At 38.3% G+C, this 27,858-nt stretch overlaps 1 protein-coding gene across 20 annotated transcripts in view; it reads right to left on the reverse strand.

The window, feature by feature from the left end:
• DST (dystonin) overlaps positions 1-27,858 on the reverse strand; it is a 299,250-nt gene that overhangs the window by 70,750 nt on the left and 200,642 nt on the right. For all 20 annotated transcript variants that reach the window (XM_048296861.1, XM_048296860.1, XM_048296883.1 and 17 more), the window contains 14 exons: positions 27,181-27,726; positions 24,589-24,765; positions 21,852-21,975; positions 19,797-20,005; positions 19,213-19,530; positions 18,870-19,036; positions 18,170-18,326; positions 17,785-17,911; positions 15,195-15,257; positions 14,152-14,387; positions 12,352-12,481; positions 10,559-10,758; positions 8,666-9,161; positions 6,233-7,707 (listed from right to left, as the gene is read on the reverse strand). In XM_048296861.1, the coding sequence (XP_048152818.1) occupies positions 6,233-7,707; positions 8,666-9,161; positions 10,559-10,758; positions 12,352-12,481; positions 14,152-14,387; positions 15,195-15,257; positions 17,785-17,911; positions 18,170-18,326; positions 18,870-19,036; positions 19,213-19,530; positions 19,797-20,005; positions 21,852-21,975; positions 24,589-24,765; positions 27,181-27,726 (4,425 nt within the window). The remainder of the gene's footprint in view (positions 1-6,232; positions 7,708-8,665; positions 9,162-10,558; positions 10,759-12,351; positions 12,482-14,151; positions 14,388-15,194; positions 15,258-17,784; positions 17,912-18,169; positions 18,327-18,869; positions 19,037-19,212; positions 19,531-19,796; positions 20,006-21,851; positions 21,976-24,588; positions 24,766-27,180; positions 27,727-27,858) is intronic.

The raw sequence follows: 27,858 nt of genomic DNA on the forward strand, positions 1-27,858 counted from the left end.
GACACTAGCAATCTGAAGAAATAGTAAACTTGCCCTTAGCATAAGATGCATAGATACAAAAATATACATCATAAGATATGAAGTGGCTGAGGTCATTCATAATCAGTGCATCCATTTAAATTTGACTTTACCTGGTCATGAGGTTTCCCACCCCCCAAAAATACAAAGTGCTTCAGTAAGAAAGTAACAGAAGTGTCCCAATATCACAGAAAAACAAAATATAGCAGAAACCAGCAGTGGCCAAATATTTCAAACATTCAGTGGAAGGCTTCATTTATTTTTCAAGGTCAGAATCTGTATCTGAAATCTCCCAAATAAGCCTCCCAAACAAGTGTTACAGAAGGCAGCACATTATCTTCTGTACATGACTGCTTAACTGTAATCCATTTAGCTGGTTTGCAGGGTCCCATCTTCTTTATAAATAAAACATGGTGTGGCAGCTTAAAAAGACAGAATCCACAGTGGCTTGTATGATCCTGACCAAGGCACAGATAAAATCCTGGGGGGTGGGGGGGAAATAAGTTAAATCCAGAACAGTAAGAATAATAAACCAGCCCTTTACTTTTTTGGCAGTAGCTATAAATAACCTTGATCTGAAAGGCAGCTTATCCTCCTCTTGTAACAGGCTTGTTCGTGGTGCCTCCACAAGTCCCACAGGAAAACATCACTTTCTAGCAGCCAAGCCAATGCGTCCTTTGAGCAGACCGTCGGAAAACGAATGTTTCAGACCGATTCTCCCGATGCCATCCTGGAGAGCTCTTTAAGGCAGCTGCAGAGCCGAGCAAGCGTGGCGCGTTCCCCGAAGGCACGGCAGGTTTACATTCGGCAGGTTCCGACTACAAGCTGCAGCTAGCGGGCTGCCCTCGCCTCCTCCTCATTTCTGAGGCGCAGCTGCCGAGGAGCCGAGGGACGGAAACCCCCGCCGTGGAGCGCCGGCGCGTCCCGCCCGGCGCGGCCGCCCAGCGCCCCGGCTCGCCCCGCTCCAGCCGCCAGGAACGCCCCGCTTCGCTCTTCAGGCAACATCTGCTACCGGCCCGCCCGCGCCCGGAGCGCCGCTCTGGGGGCTCCCCCCGGGGGCTCCCCCCCCTCCGTCCCTCCCCGCCGCCTCCTTATCTCCTCAGCCGCCCGCGCCTTCGCTTCTCGCTCGGTGCCGTGCAGGGGGCTGGCGAGGGCAGGCGGCGGGGACGCTTCGCCGCCCGCCCGGCGGTGACATCACTCCCGCCCCAGCCCGCTCCTGAGAGCTGGGGGAGCGGCCGACACCGCTCCGGCCGGCTGCCTTCCCGGGAGAAACTCGGGGAAGGCAGCAGCCCTTTCACCGCGCCCGCACCCCACCGCCCTGGCTGACAAAGCCGTCATTTCAATGGACGCTTCCTTCCCAAAGTTACACCGAAACTTAACCTGTGTATTATTTTAAAAAATAAATCCCCCAAACTCGCCTAGTGTTTAGATTAGGTGTTGGAATAGTCAGACATTGCTCCACCTGACATGCAAAGTGAGACGTTCAGTCCAGTTTCGACTATTTTCAGTCTGGTCACTGGCTGTGAGGCAAGAGCTTAGGGCGGCGCTGGCTGACACGGCAGCCACTTCCGAAGAATCCAGCTCCCACCGAAAGAAACATTAAAATATGGGGAAAACCCAACTATATCTGAAATACTTTTTTTTTTTTTTTTTTTTTTTTCCAGGGGGATTTATTGCAGCTCAAAACCAGCCTATCAGGACAAAGATTCCAGTTTGGGATATTTACATCTTTTAAATACAGTTCAACACTTTGCACATACACTTCTAGATCATATTCACGGAGGTGAAGGGTTGGGAGACTCACAGGTAACTTGCCAACAGCACAGGAGGAGCTGCCATGACCAAGCAGCTCCACTCCAGTAGAAGCCATTGCCCTAATGACCTGAGCTGCTTGTGTCACAGCAGCCATCAGTTATAGCGGCAATTCAAACCTCAGTTTAAGGACAGCATATGGCACTTAGTGCTAAAACTTAACCCGGTGCATTCACTACAATCAGCTTGAGCTTTCCGCATTAAGCAGAAAGCAGGATATACTGTATGCGAGAAATACAAATATACCACACCTCATGTTTATTGATTTACTTGATAAACAGTCAGCTACATACCAAAACACTAAGGTCATGCGAGACAAATTCTCTTCCTCCTCTCTGGTGAGCAGCCATATAACATTACAATAATGCCAAACAAATAATCACCTCTGCATTCTCTAGCAGAGAATACACTCTAATGGTAAAGATGCAAGAAGAATCTTAGATGCTTTTGATAAACGGTCCTATCATCCATGGTTATTTTCACCCACAACAACCAAAACCAGATAGATCCTTGCTGAATTCACAAAGTGCTGCATGATTTTTTTGGGGAAGTGTATAACTGAAATTGGTCTGTATTTGCTCAACAGCAAAATTATTTTAACAGTTAAAAAATAATTTACCATTTTTCACTGTTACTGCTGAAGACCTTTGTATGATGGATAAGTCACTTTCAAAATGCAACTCTTAAAAAAATTTTAATAGTTGCTTATATTACCTTTGCTTTTCAATACAGACCTTAACTGTAGTAAATCCCATGGAAGATTTTAGTATCTTATTCTAGGGTTAGTAAACAGCGCATGGGATATGCAACACTTAGCTCAAAAAGAAACTTCAAGAGAAACTTCTGATTATGCTTTCAACATTATTTGCCTTCAAAGCAAAAATCAGAGGACAGACACCCTCTACACAACTAACAAGACACGTAGATGTGGCATTTAGGGACATGGTTAACGGTGGACCTGGCAGTGTTAACATTGGACTTGATGTTCTTAAAGGTCTTTTCCAACCTAAACAATTCTGTGGTTCTATAACATAAGCCAATTAAAATCTTAGTTCAAGCTCATTGGCAGGAATACTCAGGCTACCTAAAAATTCCCATAAAGTCCAATTAGAAGGCAACCTCTAACAACTATATCTACTTTTATTCCAAAAATAAAAGCAGAAATCAAATGAACCACATACTCATGAAAGCTGTAAAAGCACCATGTTGGTTTTACTAAGAAGAATGACTTTTAATGACAGTAAAAAGAAATTTTTGTGGAAAAAGTTTCAGAAAGTAAAATAATTAAACTTTGGGTTCTTTCTCTGTTTCAGAGAGAAACTAGCTGCAAATGCTTCTCCAACTGCAAACATTCTAGCATTGCAGCTTACTCAAACCCAGAGTGTTCAGTTCAGTCCATTTGCACAATTCGTTTTTGTTTTGCTTTTGAAGAATGGTGGCAGATTCACCATACCTTAACAAACCTAATTTACTGGAATTTCCTTTCAGGACTAATCTACACATTGCATACAGTCTTTGGGGTAAAAACTGTCTTACAAAGCCAAATTAATTAGTAATTTTCTGTGTGTGTTTTATATTCATTGACATAAATTCTTCATTTGATTATACTCTTCCTGAAGTGAAGTAAGAGTCATGGCTCTACTTTGAAATGAACTGCTCTGAAGATTTTCATTTACTGAAAGCAAATTTTGTAACTGCATTGTAAATAAGTATAGTTTAACAGTGACGGCAACTACTTTCAATTTAACACTATGTACTGACTGGAATAAGTACATCACAAAGAAGAAGTATAAATAAAATAAGTATGCATATGTTTTTTAAATATCTATATATAATACAACTCAAAGCCAGTTTATTTTTAAAAAAACATTATGTGTTTTAATGTCATGCCAAGAAGATGCACACAGCTCTAGCTCTTTGTACATAAAAATTGGTTAAACCACAAAAACCACCTCTGGCCCATTACATGAGCTCCTTCCCTGAAAAGAGTGAAGATTTCATGTTAATACATCTGCACTAAAGAACAACTCTTTTGCTTTACTCTTGAGGAATTGAAGTTGACTATAGTTGACCACAGGAGCTAAAGACATAAGGAGCCGGACAGTGGTTTTGTGGCCACAGCTACATTTTCAGGTCGTGTTTGTGTACGTGCACAAACAGGTGAGCAAACACAAACGCACCACAAGTGGAGCAGGATCTGTGGGAGCCAGTCTCCCTACAGTTTGCTGCCTCAGGTAGAACTGCTCTCTGGAAGGGCAAAGAGTATAAACAGATAGATTACTTACTGTAATTTTGATATGCCCCAGTAGCACTGACACCAAATATTAGGAGAGTCGATCCCTATCCTGCTGCTATCAGTATCCCTTCACTAACTACACTATCACTTAGTAAAATTTCCCATTCTGGTCTCCCCATTTCCTTTCTTCAAAGGCTCCTCACTCTGCTGTTTTATTTCTGCACTTACTTTTCACTTATTTAAACAACCCCTTCACTTTTTCATCATTCTTCACCTCCTGTTTAATGGCATTGTGGTTTTAATCATAAGCAAAAGCATGGCCTAAAATAGTTGCTTCAAGCAAAACACATTTCTAAGCTTATAAATATCTAATATAAATACAATCCCAGAGTAGACTTCTGGATATAAACATGCTGCTATCACTGTTCTCATTCAAGTCTCTCCAGGGTTTTTTGGCCCTTCTTACCACATAAGCTCTTGTGTTTCAGGGACACTCTCACCCCACAGGTCTGCACAGGTCTGTCACTCCCAAACTGCTCAATTGCTGTGTTGTGTCCAATGCCCTGATTAACTACAACACTAAGACAACACACAGGGAACTGGATTCTCCTAGCATCTGCTCATCAGATTCTAACACTCCAGAAGCATTTTTCTTTATAATAAAATACATATTTATATATATACAATTCTTTGTATAAAATATGTATTAAGTAAGACCTGAAGCTGCACCTAATGTTTGAAAATGTAAGAAATGTGGTGACATCAGAAATCCCAAACTGGCTACAACTGAAGTCCTGTACTGTGGCCAGTGTAAGCAAGAGCATTCACAGCAGGAGCTGTTGCTATTTTCCAATATTCAAAGTGTTTTACTAATCATATACAAAGAAAAGCCATTTGTTTCTCTTTTAAATTGAGATAGACTTGTTAGCATAGACTGGCATACAAATTTAATCCTCCCAGTCTAATGGAATATCCTCATAATGTAACTATTTGTTCAAGATTTTTGTCTCTATTTATGCATTCTCAAAGATCATCAAAACTCATGGTAACTTCCATTTGAAATTCCCAGATGAAAGCTTTCTGGTTTAATTTTCCTTTCTAAAATGGCTTAAACAAGCAAAATGCACCCTCTGTTGGGCCAGCCATGTAATGACTCTTTTCTGAGATCATCAAGGTTTTAACAGTATGGCTTATCAAATCTTGCAATGAAGGTTTGGCTTTATCATTAAGTGTCAACCAATGCACAAGTCATACAAACATTTGAAGCAGTATTATACTGGAATGAAACCAAAGCAGTGCAGAATATTAAGTGCTACTATATAGCCATTAGGAGATTTATGATCTTTTTCAAACACTACTTACATCTATAAATCTTTCTGGTGAGCACTGGAAATTCATTTATTGTAACCTAAACCAAGCAAATACCTGTACTTATTTCAGCAGCAAAGCTCAATTAACACTCACTATCACTGCAATGCATTTTTTGGAGCTGCACATGGATTGCTAGCTGGCATATTAAAAAAAGCTACACACAGAAGCTCTGGAGTGCATTTTGGATAACTATTGCTACAGAGAACTCCAAATATAATAGGGGGATTATTTTGCCTGTTTTCTTTTTATTAGGATGTTTCTAGGTAAGGGTGGAATTCGGTGAGGTAAAACTGGCCAGTGTATCAGAAAATGGCAAAAGGTAACATCTTAAACCTAAGTATGCTGAAGCCTACATCAAGGTGAAAAAAAAAAAATAAACTACTCAGATGAGCAAAGTGAATGTGGGCTGGTATGTGAACACTGGAATCTAAAATTCACACCACTGTGAAGACGGAACTTGTGCAATACATGGACATCAAATGGAGACAATATGCAGTTTCTCAAAAACAGAAAGGCAGATGGATTACAGAATCAAGAGAGTGAAGAGAGGTGAAGAGGGAATTGGGGCGCAGGAACCAGGAGATGAGATGCAAAATTCCCAATGTCTGCCAAGCTGTAGCAAAGGAAATCTTCTCTGGAGCATTTAAAACAGATAAAAAGAAAACAGACAGAACAGTCTGCTGTGAAACAAGACTCCTCTAAGATCTGCACTTAACCAGTCCCTTTCACTATGACATACAATAAAATGGCATTGTGGTAAAATATTTTATAATAGTAAGAAAGCAATCTTCCTACCTTGAATGTATTCAGCTGCTGATTAATAGCCTCTGTTTCCATTCCAACAGGACCTTGTGACTCTTCATGTTCTTCAGCTCTCCCAAGCAGAGTGGAAAATTCTTTTAGCTTACTGTAAAACTCCTCAACACGGCAAATAGTACCATCCACTTGATCTTCCCTGGCTTTTGCTCTGTCTAGTAGCTTGTTGCACTGTTTATTCAGAGCTTCCAAGTCTCTCTTTATACCAACAAGATCAGGAGAAGCTTCAGCTTCCGTGGCTAGCATAATTTTACAATTTTTATTAGCATTTTCATTATTCATTATAAGATCCTCCAACTTTTTCATGAAATGTTTTATGTCCTCTCTCTGTGATTGCAGTACATTGATATCTCTCCCCACTGGAGCCATGCTATCAAGCTCATCATCAAACTCTGCAAACTGAGAGAACATCTCTCGGATGCTGTTTTGGAAATGGCCAATTCCCTGAAGTTTGGTCTCTAGGAAGGAGCACCTATCCTCAACTTGCTGCTTCACTGCAGTGTATTCTTGCTCCAAAGATTCAGCTTGGAGCAAAAGGTCAGAAACACCTGCTGAATCAGAAGCTTCTACCACCAGGTCTTGGGCAAGCTTTTTTGCTAAATCGACATGAGGCTTTAAAGCTTGCAAAGCTTTCTGCTGGGCCTGCATCATTGTCAGGTGTTTGTTACTGAATGACTGAGGTCCAAGTGAGTCATGAGCTTCCAGATGCTCTTTGGCACTTCTAAGCTGTCTTTCAGTTTCCCTGGATGAATCCTGAAACTCTTTCAGTCTTTGTGCCATATTTTCCAAACAGTCTCTCTTCTTATGTAACTCTTCTGTAACCACTTTCACATTCTGATTCAGCTTCTTAGTTTCTTCTTCAACAATTTCTTTATCTGTTTGGCTTGCATTGAGCAAACTTTCAGCAGAATTATTTAATAGTTCCACCATCCCATGGTGTTTATCCAGGTCCTTCTGCCATGCCCTCACCTGAACAATAGAATCCTCTATTTCAACAGGGTTTATGCCAACTTTTAATTCATACAGGTTACTTTGGCACTTCTCTATCCATGGCTGCAGATTTTCTACATGCTGCTTGTATTTGAGGGCTTTCTCCAGACAATCTGCTAATTTATCTTCCCTTTCTTTTACCTGTTTATTCATTTCTTCCCAGTTATTTTTGAGTATGGCAATTTGGGATTGTAATTCTGTTTTGTCAGCTCCTTGAGTCTTCTGTAAAATACTTTCTCCTTCTGCAACAATTCTTTCATATGAACTAATCTGACTGCTCATTGTCTTAGTAAAATCTTTCTGTTCTTCAATTAGTGATTGCAAGACATCAAGTTTGGCTGACACAGGACGAGCCTGGTTCAGCTCTTCTTTCTTTTTGCTTATCCAGGCCTGAAAGTCCTTAGACATTTGCTGGAACTGATGAGAAGTAGCATACGCTGACTGAAGCTGCTGAACATGGTTATCTACAAAGGAGAAGGCAGCACACAGGTTCGTTATCAGAACTTGCTAGTATTCAGTGAAAAAAATAATAACGAATATTGATTCTATTATGCATGATCATTAATTTAAAGAAAGCCAGTCCTTGGTATGTGGTGTTTGACTGGAAGACAACCAAGTTTCTTGCAAGGGGCAGACTCATTCCTGAAATACAGCAGAGCACTGAAGGTAGTAGGACATGAATCAAATGAGGTGAGCTTATCCAGTCTGTGTCAGACATGGATCCCATTTGGGCAGATTCTGGCAGTAAAAAACACACAATTGTGCTCCATGGTACTATGAAGTGTAAGCACAGGGAATGTTAAGTGGTATAACCTTGTAGAGTCTAAATCATGGCCCACAGGCAATACATGTTCCTAGGGAGATTCTTTGAAGTTCCTTGTGACCAGAGGAAATTAAAAACCTAAAACAGAGGCTGCTAGGGAGAACAAAGTACAATATCACTTGCATTGTATTATTTGCTCAGTTCTGTTGTTCACAAGGTAAGGAAAGGCTGCAGACTACCAGCCTCCTTCTGTCACAGGCAGTTTTATACAATTACCATTGTGTTTCACTAAGCCATTAACTGGTGTTTGCCTAGAAATTATCATTTTGGCTTCTACTCTGCCCCTATGAAGTTGGTTAGATCAGTGAACAGCATCCTCTATTGGTATTCTAATTCAGTGAATATGTACCTGAAGAAGACATGACAAAAGCAGCCGTTCTATTTTACTCCAAATTCTCTCTCAAACTATCCACTAGCGATCCCAAGCATTGTTCTTACCTTTTCAAGGTATGGGGATTCTTCTAAATTCTAATGTACAGCTGCTTGGGAGTTGGACTGGATAGAGAGCTGGCACCAGGCTCAGCTCACTTAACACCTCTATCACAAAGTTTTGCCTTATTTTATGCCTTAGTTACTGTTTTCTTTAAATAAATACTGACCTGATTTTTGCTCAATATCCTTAAATGATTTTAAGATGCCATCTAACTGTCTTGTAAGTTCTGCTTTCAAATACTCTTCCCCAACCAGTGTTGACAGCTCTTCACAAAGAGCTTGTGCTGCATTTATATTCTTCATTTCCTGTTCTATTTCCTCCTTCATTTCTTTAGCAATTTCCAGCTGTTGTTTCACAGCATCAGGTTGTGTACTCACAGCCAGGCTGCTGCTTAGTTTACTATCCAAGGCACTTAGCTTATCAGACAGACTTCTGAGTAAACTTTGATACTCTGTGCTTTTCACAATGGCTAGGTCAATTCGGTCACATCTCTTCTTCAGTTGGCTGGTTAGACTGTCCCACTTTTGTGCCACAGCTGCCAGTTGCTCTTTTACAATTTCATGTGAGGGTGGATGTTCACCAGGTCTCTCCAGAATCCCTTCTCCAGCCATAGTCAACTGCTCATATTGTGGCTTTCTGGTGTCAAACTCTTTGAGAAGAATCTAGGAAAAAAAGATAATTTTAAAAAGAATTTACTTCAGGAAAAAAAGAAGTGCTTCTGACACAAAATCATGTAGAATTTGTTGTAGCTAAGCTCTCTTATTGAGTGTATCCAAGTTTAAAAGCCAGTGAAATAAATGTGCCTTCTTCATAAACTGTGTTGTTTCCAAGTATTTACATCAAAGAAAGAGGAAAAAATTAGGTAAATTTACACATCATCTAATGGAAATTCAACCAGGAGATACAAGTTAACAATGAATTCTGTTAACACTACAGTAATTAATTAACGACACCAAGCAAAATAAGTGCTGTTTAGTTTCCAGCAATGTCTTCTTTCCTAGACAGTTTTGATATTTGTCTTAAGATAGAACCTCAAAAAAGGTGTATTCTGACATAATATTGCAATGTATTATTATAGAACAGAGACTATTTGGCTAATTCACAAAATGACTGAATGTGAAGTGTAAGACCTTTAAAGTTTATATCACTGGTTCTCAGGGGTTCTTTTGACAGTTAAGTCTCAGTGCTTGCAAAAGAAGAGACAAATATAATGGTTTTACTTTAGAGAACATTCCAAACTTTTTAAGTCAATTAGGTTGAATTTTTAAGGACTGTTAAGTGATATATGATAGTCTTACGCCATCTGTCTAGACTTCTGAAGCACTTACAAACCAATATTGAGTCATAGTATTTCACATAGTATTGGAACACAGTTCATGTTTTAAACACTTCATTTTAAACAATACTGATATTAAAGCTTTAATAACTCTTTTTTCAAAACCAAATAATTTCCCATCAGTTTAGAATAACTGGCAGCAATAGAAATGTTTGAAATTAAATTTTCTACCTTCCGCAACCTCATCTGATTCCACATTTGTTTCTTTTGTCTGAAGTTTGCTGTGTTGCTGTCAATAAATTACTCCATTTTTTCATTATACTTTTTCTTCTGTCTTTGACACCCTTGGCCCCATATCCATCCACAGTAATGCATTTCACTTGCCTTCATATTTTTGTTAGCTACTGGCACAGTCAAGGGAATAAAATCTCAAAAAGAGAGTTCTAACTACAGACTGTATATGAGGAATGACAGTAAAATGTCACATTAATAAAAATCAAAGGGACATTACATTCCACTACAGAGAAACCACAAACAAAAAGATATATCAGAGGATCAATGTCTCCTCCACATTTTTCTTTACCTGTTCTGATCTCTTTTCACTCTTATGATAATTTTTTCTTGTAATTATTGTAGTTAAGTACTACGTAAGCTGATACCCAAAGATAAATAAATCTAATGGCTTATACTAACCATGCTCTACTCTAGATGCAAAATAGTACTTTGCTAATAGCAAAAAGGCAGAAGAAACTTAAATCAATAATGTGTGTTGGCACTACTCACCTGAACCTGTTGCTTTTGTGTATTCAGCATATTAGGATCAATTGATAATGGTCCCAGCACACTGACCATTAGCTCCTTTTCCACAAGCCAGTGCTTTAGCTGAGCTTCTGCTGTCTGGAACTGGGTCAGGTAATTTGAAGACTCCTCCAGTTTTTGTTGTCTCTCAGACGTAACTTGATTGAGCTCTTTCCATTTGGAATCTAACAATGATAATGTTAGCATATTGCATGCATGTTCTAGCAGATGGATTGTGAGACAGCAGACTATATATGAAACACAAACAGAGCTCTCTCATAAGGCTTCTTGCTGATTAACTCCAGATGCCTTATTGCAGTGACTTTGCAAATAACATCTTTTAAAAGTCAGACCCACATACACTTGGATGACAGTCAGCCACGTGTGGAATTTTTAGAGTGATGAATATACAACATCTAATAAAATTGGATTAGAATATTACTAAATGAAATACCCCCAAATTTAGGCTTTGGTCTCAAATGACATAGAAGGCAAAGAGTTGTACTCAGTTATAACTCAGGTGCCTCATTTAGATAGATAAATCTTCCTGCTTATTCAGTAAAAAAGCCCCATATATTTTCAAGGGTGTTCAGAAGCCTGAAATCAGGCTTCAATTCTGAACAGCCCTCTGAAAAAGCCTAACTCTTTCAAATGTCTGTATCATTCATCTAAAACCATTCATCTAAAACATCTGAACCACATACCTAATGATGGGCAATGAGAATACTTCTGCACATAGGTATTTCAAAAGCACTGGGTAAGCTTAGATTCACATCTATGCCAGTCTGTGGTCTTTTCCACTAGGGCAAGTGGCTTCCAGAGCAGCCTTTGAGTCCTACTCTTGTAACCTCCCAACCTCCCCCTTCCCCTCTGTGATACTGTCAGTGCTTGCTCAGTCAGCTCTGGTATTTTGCTAACTCTCTCTGTTCCTGATTTTCATCCCGATTTTTTACAGTGCTTTTTGCTGCTTTACAGTCCTCTGCTAATTTTGTATGAATCCGCTCTCAACACTACTAAAGGTCTGTTGGACACCTTACCTGCTACTTAAACTTTTCAGAGTTTCACTTACAAGAAGGACAGACTGGAAAAACTCTCAGATTCAAAATTACTCTTGGTGGAGCGATGGAAATGCCTATCACTATGAAACAAGACTGACATACAATGCTATTGACCTATAATTTATCTAAAATATGAGTAACGTAAAAAATTTTTTAAAGCTCATGACAATTAGGCACTTCAATGTCTCAAAATCTATTGATTAAACATGGTCATTTTCTTTTTTTTCATTAGCCTTTTTTCTTTTTTTTTTGGCAAAATTTATACAATCAATTTTAGAAAACAGCAAAAAACTAGCAACCCACAGAGTGCCAAAAGCCACTAGTACATGGGGAAAAAAATCATGCAGAAGAGCACTAGAAACAACTCAAACCATTCTTTACATGAAATTAGAATCAGCTTAATTTGTTATATCTTGTAAGAACAAAATATATATCTGGAGCAGTAACTGGACAGTAAAGTTTTAGCTGCACACCATTTGAATACGATAAAGCCTCTCAAACAGAGAGTCAAGCCTCTGCACTAATACAAATTCAAAGGCCATGGACATCACTGGAATTACTTCAGATCTGCACTCTTGCAAAGGGAGTTATTTCCACAGAATTTAAGATATAAGAGGAAACAAGGTATTAAAAATACTAGTTATTGCTAATAAATTAAAAAACTCATAATAAAACAACTTCCCAATCAGTCTGAGCTATAATACAGCTTTATAGAAGTACCTATTTTATCCAATGTTTGTCTCCACTTAGGCGCCTCAGGAGAGTCAGGGTTCTTTTCCAACAGCTCTGTAACTTTGTCCTTTAGTTCCTGCACTTTATTTGCACTTTGCTTTAATTCAGTTTCAAAAAGCTGAAAATTTAGGTGATAAAATAAATAAGTAAGAGAATAAAGAAGAATGGTAAAGTTTGCAGTCCATAATACTGAGGTGCCAAACATGAAGATAAAAAATAAATATTTAGCCTGTATATACTACTTTTCTGCTACGAATCTCAAAACATGTTGTAGTGACATAATTTGTTAATCAATTTTTTTTGGAAGCGAGAACCTGAGAGATATAAACCATATTAATAATTATTGCTTAATTTGAACAAGTGACAGACCTATTCAAATAAATAAGATTTACTAGGTCCCATCATATTCACATATACTTGGAACCTATTTGTGTACAGAAGACAAACTGACTAATGCAAAGTACAGTTCACAGCAGAAATAACCTAGCTAGCACTGACAGAGGAGTATGGTGTGGCCTCATTTACCTCAGTAGAAGTAAATGAATAATAAAAATAAAAATAAATAATCTGCTATTACAGATTATTTCATGTAGATCCCCTAAACCCATAGTTTAAAGAGAATCAGGGTTTTAAATGTAGACCTAACAGAAGACTGAGATACCCCAGAAAATCCTAATTAATGCTGTTCTTGCAGACAGAAGTGAACATATCTTACATGCCTGGCAAAGGGCTCTTATAAGAATGTTCTTAAGTAATGAAGCTTGCCTCACAGAGCTGCTTTTTAATTATCCAAACCCCACAAAAATAAACACTGAACAAACTGTACCTGATTTAGAACTTCTAGTAAAAGTTCCAAAGCATCAGATGACTCTTGCCTGAGCACTCACTCAGTTTTCCAACTATTTGTGAATACTTTTCTATTACTACACTGCAGGTTAGATGATCATGTTTGCTTTGTACATTCTCTGTTAAGGAATAAAGAGCTGGTTTTCTTTCACACTTAGGCTGAATTTTAGGATTGAATGTTATCCAACTGAGGAAGTTGGTAGCTGGTCAGGTTAATTTTTAAGGGTGACCAGTCAAATATAAAAGAAACTCAGTTAAATCAAATTCTGTCTTTGTTTATAGACAATCACAAGCAAGAAAAGAATTTTCCCTATCCATTACATTTCCCTTTATAGATGAACCTTACATGTGTAAATATTGTCCTTCATTGCTAGGGAAGCATATGTGTCCAATGCTGAAACAGGACAGAAGCTTACTGCTGATTCAGTGGTTTTCTCATATCAATTATAAAGGGGGAAGGAGACTGTTGTGCAGCTATATACCTTAACAAGCATGACAGGGCTGCTGAAGAGAAACACTGCCTTGGAAGAGACATAAGCTGCTGCAGCTGCAGAGACCGGGAGGTCTGTGAAGCGTCAGTGAACCAGCAGCTGCAGAAACAGCTTTTGGACACATACAGCCCTTCAGATACTACAAGTAATCTATTATATACCTCTAAACCACTAAGATCAAAGAAGTTTATTGCATAATCAGTATAGCCTCACCTTTTCAAACTGTCCAACGAAATTATTATTTTCTGACCTGCAAAACTCATTCTCCCTGACACAGTGCTCCTTTATTCCACTGACACAGTTTGCCAGATTTGCTCTAAGCCTGACTAATATGCTTAGTAGGATCATTTAAATACTCTCTGCAATATTAATCTAGGCTGAGATATCAGTTATTTCATAGCATCTGCCTAATAAATACAAGAAAAAGTATTTCTTTGAAGGCACAAAGTACCTTATGTTGCTCAACTTGGGCTTTAACTGCTTCACTATCTGTTGGAGCAGCTTCCCAATCTGATGCAGTTTTGTCCATTTTTTGCAACCAGTGCATCATTGAGGCTGATTCTTCCTGAATATTTTGCATTTTTGAAAGCATACTTTCTAGTTCTGAAATCTTTTCATTCAATAAAACTCCCAAATCTTCATAGCTGTGATTTACATTAGACATAGCTTGTTGAACAGTTGTCAGTTCTGCAAAGAGAGGTGCACAAAGACTGTTAGAAGTTACAAGCCCTTGAAACAATACTGCGTGGATTCTAATCAGAGTTACACCAGCTAATAGCTCCCCAAATAAGAAGTCACTGAATATGTTAGAGTTATTTCCAATCCCCTCTAAATGTGGCAACACTACCTCTGAATGAGTTAAGTTCCTATTATCAAGAGCTTCTTATTTCACAGAAATCATTATTTCAATACATACAAGTGCACAAACACATTTCAATCTTTCTACCCATTGCTGTTTCAATATTTTAAGTAACAGTTCCATGACCAAAACTTTCATATACTGGGCTACATTTCAGCTACTATAAAGTCCTTATATAAAAGTTCCTTTGTTTCTACAAAAGAGTTGGTCACAGTGACACAAATGTATATAAAAAAGGGTGTTTTGTATACATATATTTGTATATATGCATGTCGCGAATGCTGAGGGGTGTCAAAGTTTCAAACCCCATAGAAAGGTATTTCTCAAAAGTCACATATTACAGGAAAACAGCCATCCCAGTATACAGTTATAAAAGTATATATTGATTCAGAAATCAGATTTCTGAATCAGAATTCAGATTCAGAAATCTCAGATGAGATTGGGAGGTATTGTAATAAGTACTTATAATGTCATGCCCTAGTCAATGTAGTTGTCTTACGTGATGGTGATGTGAAATTTCAGTCTAATAATGACTGCCACAAGCAGATTTATGTACAACATCTAAAAAATACTTCCATATTTAACAGCAATTGACAAGCAACATTTCTTTATCACATGCTGAAATTTTTACTGACCTTTATTTTTCAAGAAATCCTGAGTTCCTGGAGCTCCTCCTTCACCATTTAATATTGTACCACCTGTCAAAAGAGATCAAAAGAGATGAAGCCTCTTGCTTATCTGGGCCTTTTCCCACTCAAAATCCCAGCACTGCATTTCCTCTTCAAAACAGCATGATCCATAGCTGTCATTACAACATCCAGAATGAAGCTCCAGCCAGCCAGTACCATAAGTGGTATCACACAGGCCAAGCAGCTGGATGTGTAGATGAATGCACTTAGAAGTGTGCACATATATAGGATGTATAAGCAGTCCTACTGCTCACAGTGCTGTATTAAATAACTGACCAGGGCCAAAGGTTGATGCCCTAGCTATGAGGCCTATTCACAACCACATTGCTAACATCACTTCCTTCCTCTCCCCAAAAGGACCCTGCTACTGAGAGCACAGTTTTACCCAGCCATGATGGGTATAGCCTGGGAGAGGACTAGCTGGCAAATGCTGCAACTGAGGAGAGCACTAAACATTAAACAGCAAAGAGGCCCAGAGTGGTCATTGCAGACACCATAACCAAAGGCACTGCTTACTTGGTACCTTTACCCACCAGGGAAGTGGTTGAGATACCATTCCTGGAGGTATTTAAAAAACATGTATACATGCTGCTTGGGGACACGGTTTAGTGCTGAACTTGGCAGTGCTGGTTAATGTTTGGACCTAATGATCTTAAGGGTCTTTTATAACTTAAAATGATTCTATGGTTTATCAGCACTGTAACTCTGCACAGACAGCTCTCAATACCAACTGGATTGATCCCTATCTTGTTATAACCAAGACTCAAACATGTGCTCCATGATAGGAATTGCAACGTGGCACTCTTATTGTTATGCCTGAAATCCTTACTGTCACTCAGAGGCAGCCACTCACTGAGGCAGCCCTACTAATTAAACATAATATCAGAGCCTCTGAAACCAGAGCTAATGGGCTTTGTAAAATGGAGTCAGACCAAAGAGCAGGGCCACATGATCACACTGCAGAGAACTGCAAGGAGACTCACTTCCCGCTCTCCTGCACATATGTATTCCCAGATGAGCAATTAACAGCGGAAGATTAATGGTTGCCTTGGAAAAGGCTATGCATCCACCCCCTGGTACCAGCTGGACAGTGAGGACCACATTAGTGGCAGCTGGAGGATGGCAAGAGAAAACAAACCAGATAAGAAACGTCACAGGCTCCAGGCAGGGTCTTGTAGATCTTCACGCTCTATTAGCTGGACTCTGGTATTTATAACAGTGATAAAGTGATACACAGTACAGCTCTTGTCAAGGAGGGCAAATGTTCTGGTCTGGAGGATTATAGCTGCTCTTATGTGATAGCTATTTAACTATTTTTTTTATCTGGATGCATAGGAGTAGAAAAAGAGGCAGGGGAATGAGCCCAAATAGAAGATACCAAAATGTTCTTTAAAGATTTTTATTTAAAGTTAAAAAAAACAAAACAAAACAAAAAAACCCAAAACAAACAAACAAAAAAAAAAAACCACCAAAACCAGAGGCAGCTATTACAAAGAGATACAAGAAAGAAAGTGTTCTACTTTTGCCCAAGAGATATCCTGTGTCAGTCCCCAGCCTCCCAGATATTTGCAGATGACCAGTGAAGGCCAACACACTTGAATTTATTTCCAGATCTAGTCAGTTCAAGAATTGACTGAAAATGTGCTTATGGCCATTGAAACGCCCAACATCCTTGAACTATGCCTGGAATGATACTTGGCAGAATTACTGGTTTCTTTAAAACAAACTAATATTTAACACTAGAGTAAAAAAAAATCATGGAAATAGACTTGCTATCTTTAAATTATGATTACCAGTAAAATAGAATTTAGCTGAATGTCCAGACAGAAAACACATTTTGGCCCAGGAAAATCATGCTGGGATACAAAGCTGATTCCCTTCTGTGCCGCTGTTTCAACTAAAACACTGACTAATACTAATTACGATATCTTATTAGGATGAGTAGGTTTATCTAGGCTCACTTTTTATATAAACCATCTCCTCATTACCCTTCTAACAAAAACTCCACGACTCTGCAAACCTTTCTGTGTTTGCTTGGCGTCAGAGAATAGCCTTCTGGCCATTACACGGGTATCTCTGTGCAGGTACATCAGTGTTTGCAAAACAAGGCTTGTATTTCTCCTGCTGGCAGAAGCCTTGATGGATATGTGAAGCACCGAACAGTGATCAGAATAAGTCAATTTCTCATTAGCAGAAGCTTTCTGGGATGAGGTGAAGGCAACTGTGATACTGTCATTTTATGTACTATCTGGGAATTACATAACAGCTCTAGGACATGTAAATCATTTACATCAGTGCACTTTTACATTATTTTGACAGAGTAAAACAATGAGAATGTGTGCTGAATTACTACAGCAGCTAGACAGTTTAAATGAGAATCACAGCAAACAATGGTCAGAAGAGACATGGCTAAATGTTTTCTCACAAGCCATAATATTCAGAATACTAATCCAAGGGTGAAATAATTTAAATTTTTGTCTTAAAGGTTTTTAAAATTCCTGAAATGTTAGGCTTACCTAATTATACAAAAGCATACCTGATTTGGTAACTGCTCTCAGTTTGGCAGGAGAAGTCACAGCAGTGATTAGATTACACAGCAAAGTTCCTCTGCTATTCATTTTCTGCAGTTCAGGTGCCTTTAATGTCCATTCATCTTTTAAATTCTGGTTAAGAAAGATAGTCATTTGTTCATTACAAAACTGACTTCAGACTTAAGAGATTTAGTGTAGTACAGAAAGGAACAACTTTGCTATTTGGGAATCTGCTGCAAACCATACAAAGCAAATGGGAATGTAAATGCAGACTGCAAGCCCCCCAGTCCCAATTACTGTGACTGCTTACACCTTAGGTCTGTATTTCAATATTAGTAATAGATGCCTTATTTCCTTCAGCCATATTTCACTTCTCCTGCAATGGCTTACCAATGTATCTTCTAAAGGTTTCTTTAACTCCTCTGTATTCAGAGAGGGCTGTGCTGCTGGAATTCGTTCTGTTGTCTCTTTTATCCATTTCTTTAATGATTCTACAAGGAGCTCAAAAGTATCCATTTCTTTCTGACAAGATGATACATCCTCTTCTCTAAACAATTAAAGACAAAGGAATGACAAAGTATTCCTTCTAATAAATAAACTAACAAATATTATCAACCTGGTATTACTATTCCTAAATTCAAAGTGTCAAAAAGCTAATTTTATGGATATAAGCAGAACGTGCAAAATCTAGTTTTACTGTAAAGGTAACTTCTATGGAATCTCTTATAATTTCTCCAGTTTTCCTTTGCAGCCTGATGCCAAATGGTACTCTAAAACAATATGCACAAGCAGCAATTTCTGTTCTATCAAAGAAGGGGAGAAGTAGGGTTTCCTTAAAATTACCAAGAATCATGTGAATGTCACAAAATTTGAAAAATTATTTGTCTTTATGGCCCTTTTTAGAGCTCTTGAGCCAGACAGACTAACTACAGAGGCATTTTCAAATAGAATCTTTTCTTTCTATAAAAAAACCCTCACTTAGTCTGGTTAACTGCAATATCTTGAGATTGCCTGCAAAAGGATAGCAGTAATCACAACATTCACACTGTGTTATTAGCCAAAATGGAAACACTATGATTATTCAACTTACTTTTCCTTTATCGTCTCCTCTACCTCTTTGAATTTCTTTGACAAAGCATTTACTTTTTCTAATACCAGTGCTTTATCTCCGGGAAGAGCATGGAATGAAAGTTCTTCAAGAAGCTTCTTCAAAACTTCCAGATCCTTCTTGTGTTGTGCCAATTCTACACTAGCTTCCTGCAAAATAAGATGACATTATTCATATTAGACTTTACAACCACTTGTTCAAAATTAAACTCTTGATTTTAGCTAACCAACCAAAGTGGGGAAAAAACATGCCTTGTTTCTTATGCAGTCACTTAGATGAGTTAGACTAAGAATGCACAACAGATATAAATTGAAAGCTACAGTACCTGCATATATTGAGACACTTCACTAACATCCTTTCTTGGTGCCTCCGTCTCACTGAGTGCCTGGTTTTTCTCATCTAGAAACGATTGAAGTTTTTCTGACAGACCTTCAAATAACTCCACTTTAGTCTTCAATTCCTCCATTTTCATAAGCTTCTCTCTATGCTTGTTACTTGCTTCAGAAAACCGACCTGAAAGTTCACTCATTTTAGCCTGCAGTGTAGATGCAGTGGATGGATCTGCTGTTTCCATGAACTTCTTCACTTTTTCATTCATAGTGTTTATACTGCTTTGGCGACCCGCAATATCTTGTTCTAGCATCTGAAACAAACACGAATTACTTTGTATTACTTGCAACTACATTTTAAGAAGTGAAATTCGTCTACCACATAAAACAACAAATCAGTACAGTGAGACCATCAGTATAGTCTATTTCAGCTACAGAAATCCTTATGTGCAGTTTCACTTGACACAACTGTCCTCTTTAGTATTTTGAATCCATTAAAGGTGCCAACCTAAGATTTCAGTTCTTTCTTGAAATCTGCATTATCAAACAGATGTTTCTTCTTTCAAAGAATTCTACTTACAATGCTTTTACTAATAATATCCTGAATAGCAGCAGAATTCAAAGGCACTTGATCTTGTTCTTTAAGGCTCTTTTCAACTCCTTCCATCCAATCCAGCATTTCATCCAAACCATCCTGCACACTTAGGGATCGTGTCAGAGTTACTTGAAGCTTCTCATTCCTTTCATTCACGGATCTGGATAAATTGTCATATCTTTCCACAATATCATCTGATAAAAAGAAAATGTATTTCAATTTTTTTCCTCTAGCCAAACTAAGCTCTTAGCTCACTTCACCAGTTCTCATAAGTTGAGTCAAAAATTGCTACATTAGAACGAAGGAAAAAAAGCAGCTTTAGTCAGTAAAAATATGGAAGCAAAGACGAAAAATTTCAAACAGAGCCCAGAAACACACCAGACAAGGGAAATGAGGGAGCAGCATACAGCTGTAGTTGCCCAGAGTTAGAAACTGATTTCCATGAAGCTCTAGCTTAAGACAGGTGTTGACTGTTCCCAAGAAATAAAATAGCAGAGTATTAAGACAGGTCTTCTACAATTGTCTCTTATGTTACTGTGAGACCTGAGAGGTTCATCCAGATGGTTCTTCATTAGACATTCAACACTCTTGAGATAACTCTCTGGAAGTTACAAGCTCCATGTATCTCCTACAGAGTTTCATCACTCACTCCAAAAAGTCAAGCCACAGGTTTTTATTTCACTGTTCTTCAAGTTACTTATGGAATTTCATGAAGAGATAGTTGTGTGATACACAGAGAGCACCTTCAAACTTCAGACAGGGGTGAATGTCATGCTGTGCTACTTCTCACTACTGATAGGAAAGAGTATTAGTAGGTGGTAAGGGTTTGTTAGTGACAAGTTTTTTTGGCTCATGTGAGAGGAGTTCAAGAGCTGCCCCATGGAAGACACAGATGGTTTCAGCCAACTCCAGCTGACCCATCACAGGGCATAGCTGAGCTCCTCAACCAAACTGGTGGTGCTGCTAAAAATGTATTTAAGAAAAGAGAAAACACTGCATGGGACTAAGAAATGAGGGAAAAGTATGAAAACAGCCCTGCAGACATGAAGGTCAGGGAAGAAATAGGGAGAAGAGATGCTCCAGGTGCTGGAGCAGAGATTCCCCTGAAGCCTGGGGAGGATGGAGGAGCAGATAACCACATTGCAGCATGCAGAGGACCCCACACTAGAGGAGGTGGATATTTCCTGAAGGAAATGCAGCCTATATCCACACTGGAACAGTATTAGCATGAAAGATTTCAGCCTGCAGAGAGGTCCCTCACTGGAGCAGGGGAAACGTGTGAGGAGGAAGCAGCAGCAGAGAAATTACAGACTGACCACAATCATCCATTTCCAACCCACACTGCACTGTTTGGCAGGGAGGAAGTGGGAGTAGTTGGGAAGGAAGGAAGGAGTGATGGTAAGCCTGGAAAAAAGAGTGGATGGAGCATAGTGTTGTTGTGATTTGTCTTTGTTTCTCATTTCCCAAACCTGTTTTATTTGGCAATAAATGAAAGTCAGTTTTTGCCAAGTCAAGTCTATTTTGTCCATGCCCAGTAAACGGTAAGTGGTGATTTCCCTGTCTTTACCTCAACACATGGGCTTTTCCATCTTAATTTTTACCCCCATCCACTTGAGCAAAGGGAATGAGAGAGAAGGTGGGTGGGCATCTGGCAGCCAGCCAAAGTCAACCCCTCCATAGACAGTTTCTTAAAGTTGGAAAGAAATAACTCCTAAGCTAAGCAAACTTGAAATAACTGCTTGTAAACAGGTTCCTTGGAGTCATGTTTCTCTGGAGAATTATTATCCTCAGCAAATCACTACCTCTGCTTGGCAATTCCTATTTCTGTAAAAAGAAAAAATGAAATGACAGTGAAAAGCATATGGATCAATGTAGGAGAGAGACCAACAATAAAGTTATTGTGTTGTAATGACTTATGACTCAACAAAACATGGACTTGGACAGTGACACAAGAATGTGGAAACTATAATTTTTCTATTCCAGAACCTGCATGCAGACACAAGTGATAAATAGAGGCATTAATAAAAGCAAATATTTTACCCAGTGTTTTTTGAATCTCATCTTTGTCTGGTGTCAACTCTCCCCTTGTGTCCAATAACACTTCAGCAGCTTTTTTCAGTTTTTCTACAGCAATTTGGTGGTTAGACACTTGTCCCTGAAGAACCTGTAAAATTCCACTATTATCAGTTATGCTTTTCAGTACAGTTGATATTTACATAAGCAAGGCTTGAGATATGTCACAGAACCTAAACTTAGTGCTGGGAATAAACTAACTCAATTTGTGACCTCACCTTAAGAAAAATCCTGACTGGTGGTTATGGCTGCTGTTAACCTTCTGGCCCTTGTTTTAGTTCATTCACCATCTTTTTTACCTTATGTTTTAGAATACTTGTCTGACTCAACTTATTTCTTGCATGTTACTTCAAATGTGTCTTTTGTTTAATTGTTTCTAAAGACCCCTTGTACAGACTACATTATAAACATATTTTTCAACTCAGCATCTAAGAACAATTCAGATGGAAAAGCGCACAATCAACAGCAGCAGTTACACATTCACCACCAGTGGTATCGACAAAGGATCAGGCTGATACTGTAGAGTAAACAGGAATAGCTTGAAATAAGATAATTGCCTTCACAGTCAGGAACCCCTGAAACAGTGCGGCTGAATTTTGCCTAGGTTTGTCCATCTAACCAAGGAACACATGTTCAGAGACTAGCCCAGCCATGATTTGCTCCAGAGACAATGAAGACAAGAAGGCTGAATCAACTCCTAGTGGCTTTGTCTCTCCAGGGTGTAAGAGTACTTTAGGGCAATTAGTCTTTAAATTATTTCTGGCCACTGTCCCAGTGTTTGTTTTGATTCACTTGAACTTTACAGAAGTCTAAAGTGAAAGGATTTCTCATTTATTTTTTGATATTCATTGATACTCAATGAATATATGAATCAAAAGATAATCCTATGTGCCCTGCCAGCACAAAGAAGTCATGTCAGTGCATTCAGCACCCGTACCCAGAGCATAAGACTGTGCCAGAGCACAGTACCTCATCTTGCTGACCCATTTGACACAATGAGTCTGAGAGATCTGAAGAGGCTTAGGCTAGTACTTGTGCAGAAAGAAAAAGAATAAAAAAGAAACAACAAAAAAAGAAAGAAAAAAAAGATGTACCAGAAAACCTTGTATGCTAACAGAAGGCAAGCAAGCTGATGCCAGAGGCAGTGAAGAATACTCTGAAGAACAGTTAATCCCCATAAAAAGATTAGACCTCACCATGCTGCCAAGGTCTGTGTGTAGCTGGATTATCAGCTGCATGCGTTGGCTACAAGGGACAGCTTTAACTTGCAACACCTGACTTCCTCAAAATACTCTTTGTTTTGCTTCCATTAATTGGCTTTCTTTCTTCAGCCTCCTGTTTTTTCTCTTCCTTTGAATCTTTTGACATTTTGTACTCTCTTCCTTCTTCCCAACTCACATTCATTGAGTGCTCTTTTGTGTGGCAAGTAATCCATGTAGACATTTCATAAAAAGAACCCTAGTACTCACTCCTTTTGTATTACTTCCATGAAAATTTGCATTATAGAGAATATAATTCATTTTGGCATAAGGAACAAAAAGTTTAAATGAAGCTTCAAATTGTAATTGGTTTTATTCCTACTCTTCTTGTGCTCGGAAGCACAAATGTACCTAAAACATTCAATAGTTAGGAGTTCACAATCTACACTTTTACTTTCGTTGTCTTAAACACAGCTGTGATTTGACTCCTTTTGCTGTCATGCACCAAAGTGTTAGGCATCTCCAGCAGCCAATTTGAAAGATACCATAGGTAAAGGTTGATGTAAGGGAAATGGTTAAAGCTGTACTTTCCAAAAGTTATTGACTATCATTTTTCAATAGTAAGTGTGTCTGACCTGCACTGATACTTCACCAAGCACAGACAAAGCAGTGAGGAAGTGCCTGACCAACGGTCTTGCTCACTGAAAAACAAATAATCTTGCATTTTATTTATAGTATAGGTGATTGAATGTGTTTATGAAAATATAACAGTCAGTTCAAAGATGACAGACCGCATGAAACTTTATATAACTCACCTTATACTTCTAAAGCCTCCTCCAAATTTACACTTTATACAGATAGCCAGAGTTTTACCTTCACAAGCTCTATCACTAACTTGTCTTGCTGATACTTGGATTCACATAAAGTCATGAGTTACATCCTCAGTGGGGAAAAATAAAAAATATCATTTTTCTATGCAGTACAAATTATGTTAAATTCACTCTCTGCTGGGCGTATAGCACTAGGTGCAACTGAAACAGGCAAACAAGACTACTCAGATCACACTGTTCACCTGGTATTATCCCTTTCATAATGAAGTAACACGCAAACGTGAACAGAAAAAAAATCAAGAGTCACAGACAACCATCAAAAGGACTTCTCTATCTGGAACCCAATCCAAGCCTTATTCTGATAGCAAACCATAAGCACTAAATCCTTTCTTAGTTCAAAAACTTTCCAGATTTCACCCTATCTTAGCAAAGTGATAGAAAACACATCTTGCAGTCACCACTGCTAATGGCATCTTGGTACCCCATTTTTTTTCACCCAGCGCTTTTCGGATATTGCTCTGGACAGCCAAAATTCAGAACCATAGAAGCTGTATGCCCACATGCAAGGCAACAATTTGGCCTGCAGCCACTTGAATTATATTAGATTATCCTGTTTTTCAGACAAAAAGCAGCTCCTTTTAGGACAAAATACTGCTGCATTTTACAGCTTTTCACCTTGGTTTCTTCGAGTTGTCTTTGGAGATTTTTGGGATCCACTGCAATTGGCTCTGATAGTTGTTTGTTCACAGCTATTTCAGAGGCTTGGAGACCTGACAAAAGTCCAGATGAGGCATCTTCATAATGCTGGTATTTATCCACCAGATCTTTAAGGTTATTTCCAAGGATGCTACACTAAAATAGTAGAAAAGAAACAAGCAAATACGCAGGCATTAAACTGTGTGCTGCATACCAACCTCAAAGTCATACATTCCTTCCTGTAATACTGCATCATTTTTTCCTGCCATCACTTCACTGTCTAAATGATTTCTGAACTAAGACATGACAGCTGGACAGGCTATGCAGGTCTTACCAGTTTGTGCTCCTAAAGGGTGATTTAGGATCAAATAACTGATGCAGGTGGGAAACTGGAATCTTACTTGCTGTACTAGAATAAGAAAAGCTTCAAGAATAATTTTTGATTCAGCAATATAAAGATTCTTTATCAGAACACTGGCACCAAAAATGTAGACAGCTAATGGAAAGTAGAAATGTAGAAAGCCAGTGGAAGCTAGAAATTATTATGAAAAATCAGAAGAGATGTGTATATTCATTAAAATACAAACAGTGGAGTACTGTTTTCATAACTACCTTACCTGCATAGTGAATCCAAAGTGATATGGTTGGGTATTGTACATACACTTTGTTTTTATTCACTTAAAAATGTCATCCAAACAAGATCCTATTAGTCCTATATGTTAGGATGCCCCAAAATGTTTACAGCAAATTGTCATATTAAAAAGTCAGTGAAACTCTTTCAGACTTTCTGGAGATGGTTTCACAAGCAAAATCTGATTGTACCAAGTCATAATATTTATAAATAGTTATGTTAAATATTTATATCCTGAACCTTCCAGACACTGTATGGTACTTGGTCTCCATCTGGTGGGCAGACATAGAACATTCTTATTTATATAACGAGTTAACCAAGAACTGACTTTAAGATTCCTTCAACATATAAGCCTATGAAATCATGTCTCACACATGTGCAAATACATAAATATAAAAGTAAAAGCAATCTAAGTATTTATTAAAAGCAAGAAGCTTTTACAAAAGGCAAAAAAGGTTACTACAAATTCATTTACAACTCAGAAGATCTCACTAATCTTGGACAATCTCACTTTTTAGAATTCTGTCCTTAAAGACTCCACAGATCTACTTTGTTCTGCATATTTATTGTCAAATATTTAAAAAAGCATGTCTGTTATAACTCTTCTAAGTGTATATATGGGAAGGATAGAATTTGGAAAATTGACAAATCAAGCCGCTGGCATGGGATTTTTATGTGCATAAAAATAAGCTCTCTGAAAATTTTGTTATGAAATCTTTACATTCACACTCAAACTAATTAAATAAACCAACTGGAAGAAATCGAGCATGCCAATGCAATTGTCAGTTTAGCTTCCCTGTTCATACTAGTTAAGTGGGAAAAGGAAAATGTGCTTTTGTAAAAGAAGAGCTGCCTTGACAAACCGAGAACAAAAGTTTTACACTGCTTTTTTAATCAAGCAATCAAATACGTGGCTTTATAGAATTTACATTTCTGAGCATGAAAACATTAAAGAGATAAAAATTTCCAGACAAAGATGGCCACTGTTGCAGATCAACACTGTACCAGTGGATATTAAAGCTCTACTGAGGAGTTTGAACCTATGACCTTAGAAAATTATGAAATAGCACATTCAAAGGCTACTGACAGCAACTCTCTCTTCAGTGGTTCAATTAATAATTATCTCAGAAGTTTACAGTTCTGGGATATTATCAATATTGAACAACACTGTTGGTTTTTTGAAAACAGCTGGAAATTTGGCATGTGAGACTAGCTGGTGATGTTTGTCTAGTTCTATCAGACAGATTCCATACATGAACCTGGCACAGAGAGCTAGATTATCTTCCCTCTCTGAGGTACCTAGAGGATTTTGCACTGCTAATTACTCATTAGTTAGACACTAATCTGAGATTGTTAAGGATAAAATGTTTACTTGGCAGAGCAGTGGAAAAGAACCGCTGTCCTCAAATCACTAAGTTCTTTCATGCCTAGTGCTGACAACAAAGGTCACATTGGGACAAAATATTTCAGGATACAAATTAAAATCTAAACTTCACCTGTTATTTTTGTCATAGTCTCTCTCTTTTTACACTCATTTTATTAGTAGGGAGACAAGTAAATAAGCAGTTGTGGGAAATATTGCAAGTAACATAAAGAAACATTATACATGTGAAAGTATTACAATTTCTTTCCACCCCAAAACATAACCCAAGACATTCTGAGCTGCCACAGTCTCAGAGGCTGTTTAAGGCTGGAAAGAACAATGAACTCTGGTCTCATTTCTTCTTTATAACACAAAGTAGAAAGTATCATCCATTCAGACCTTTAATAGTCTGACACTTGACTAAAGTAGATCTTCTAGAAAACCATCTTGCTCTAACTTCAAGAAACAAAGAATTTACAACTTTCCCACAGTGTTTGTTTCATCAGCTAGCTCCTGCCTACACAAGTTGCTAAATCAATTACAATAGTCATTCCTATTCAGTATAAATAAAACTTACCTTAGTATAGAGAGATTTGAAGCGATCTGAAGCTCTATCCAGTTTATTTTGCACTTCAGCATATGTAGCCGAGGTATCGATACCATCTTTGTCAACCTTCACACCATCTCTTTTGCTACATGACCTCGCAGCATCCAAAACTCTTTGCCCAGAAATTGTAATATAGCGTAAATCACCTTTGTGAGATATAACATCTTCTGAAAAACTCTTCTGCCTTTTCAGTTTGACCATAATACCACTGAAGTCAGAAGCCCCTGCCTCCAAATTGTCAAGTTCTTGTTCTGCCTGCTGCAGCCAGGTTTCAAATTCACTATAGTCTGCATCAAATTTCTCCAGTTCTTCTCTTAGAGAATGGGTCAATTTCATTTTTCGTTCAGATTCGGCCAAAGCAGTCTCATACTGAGCCTTCAGCTCTTTCATGTTCCTCTGCATCTTGTCTTTTTCTTCAGGGGTGAGGTAGTGCCCTTGTTTCTCAAGCAGTGCCTGAGCAGACTGAGTTGCTACTATGATCGCCTGCTGCTGTGAAATAATTTTTTCATGTTGAGCCTACAAATAAAAGAAGAATAAATTAGAACCAGCACCTTCTCACGTGGTTCCTTATAAAAGGACATGTAAAACAATCAAAATGATAAAAGACGTTTCTGATTTTCATATTATTTATTTAAAAACCCCACATTT

The sequence above is a fragment of the Corvus hawaiiensis genome, chromosome 3 (genome assembly GCF_020740725.1).
Source record: "Corvus hawaiiensis isolate bCorHaw1 chromosome 3, bCorHaw1.pri.cur, whole genome shotgun sequence".
NCBI classification, from domain to species: Eukaryota; Metazoa; Chordata; class Aves; order Passeriformes; family Corvidae; genus Corvus; species Corvus hawaiiensis.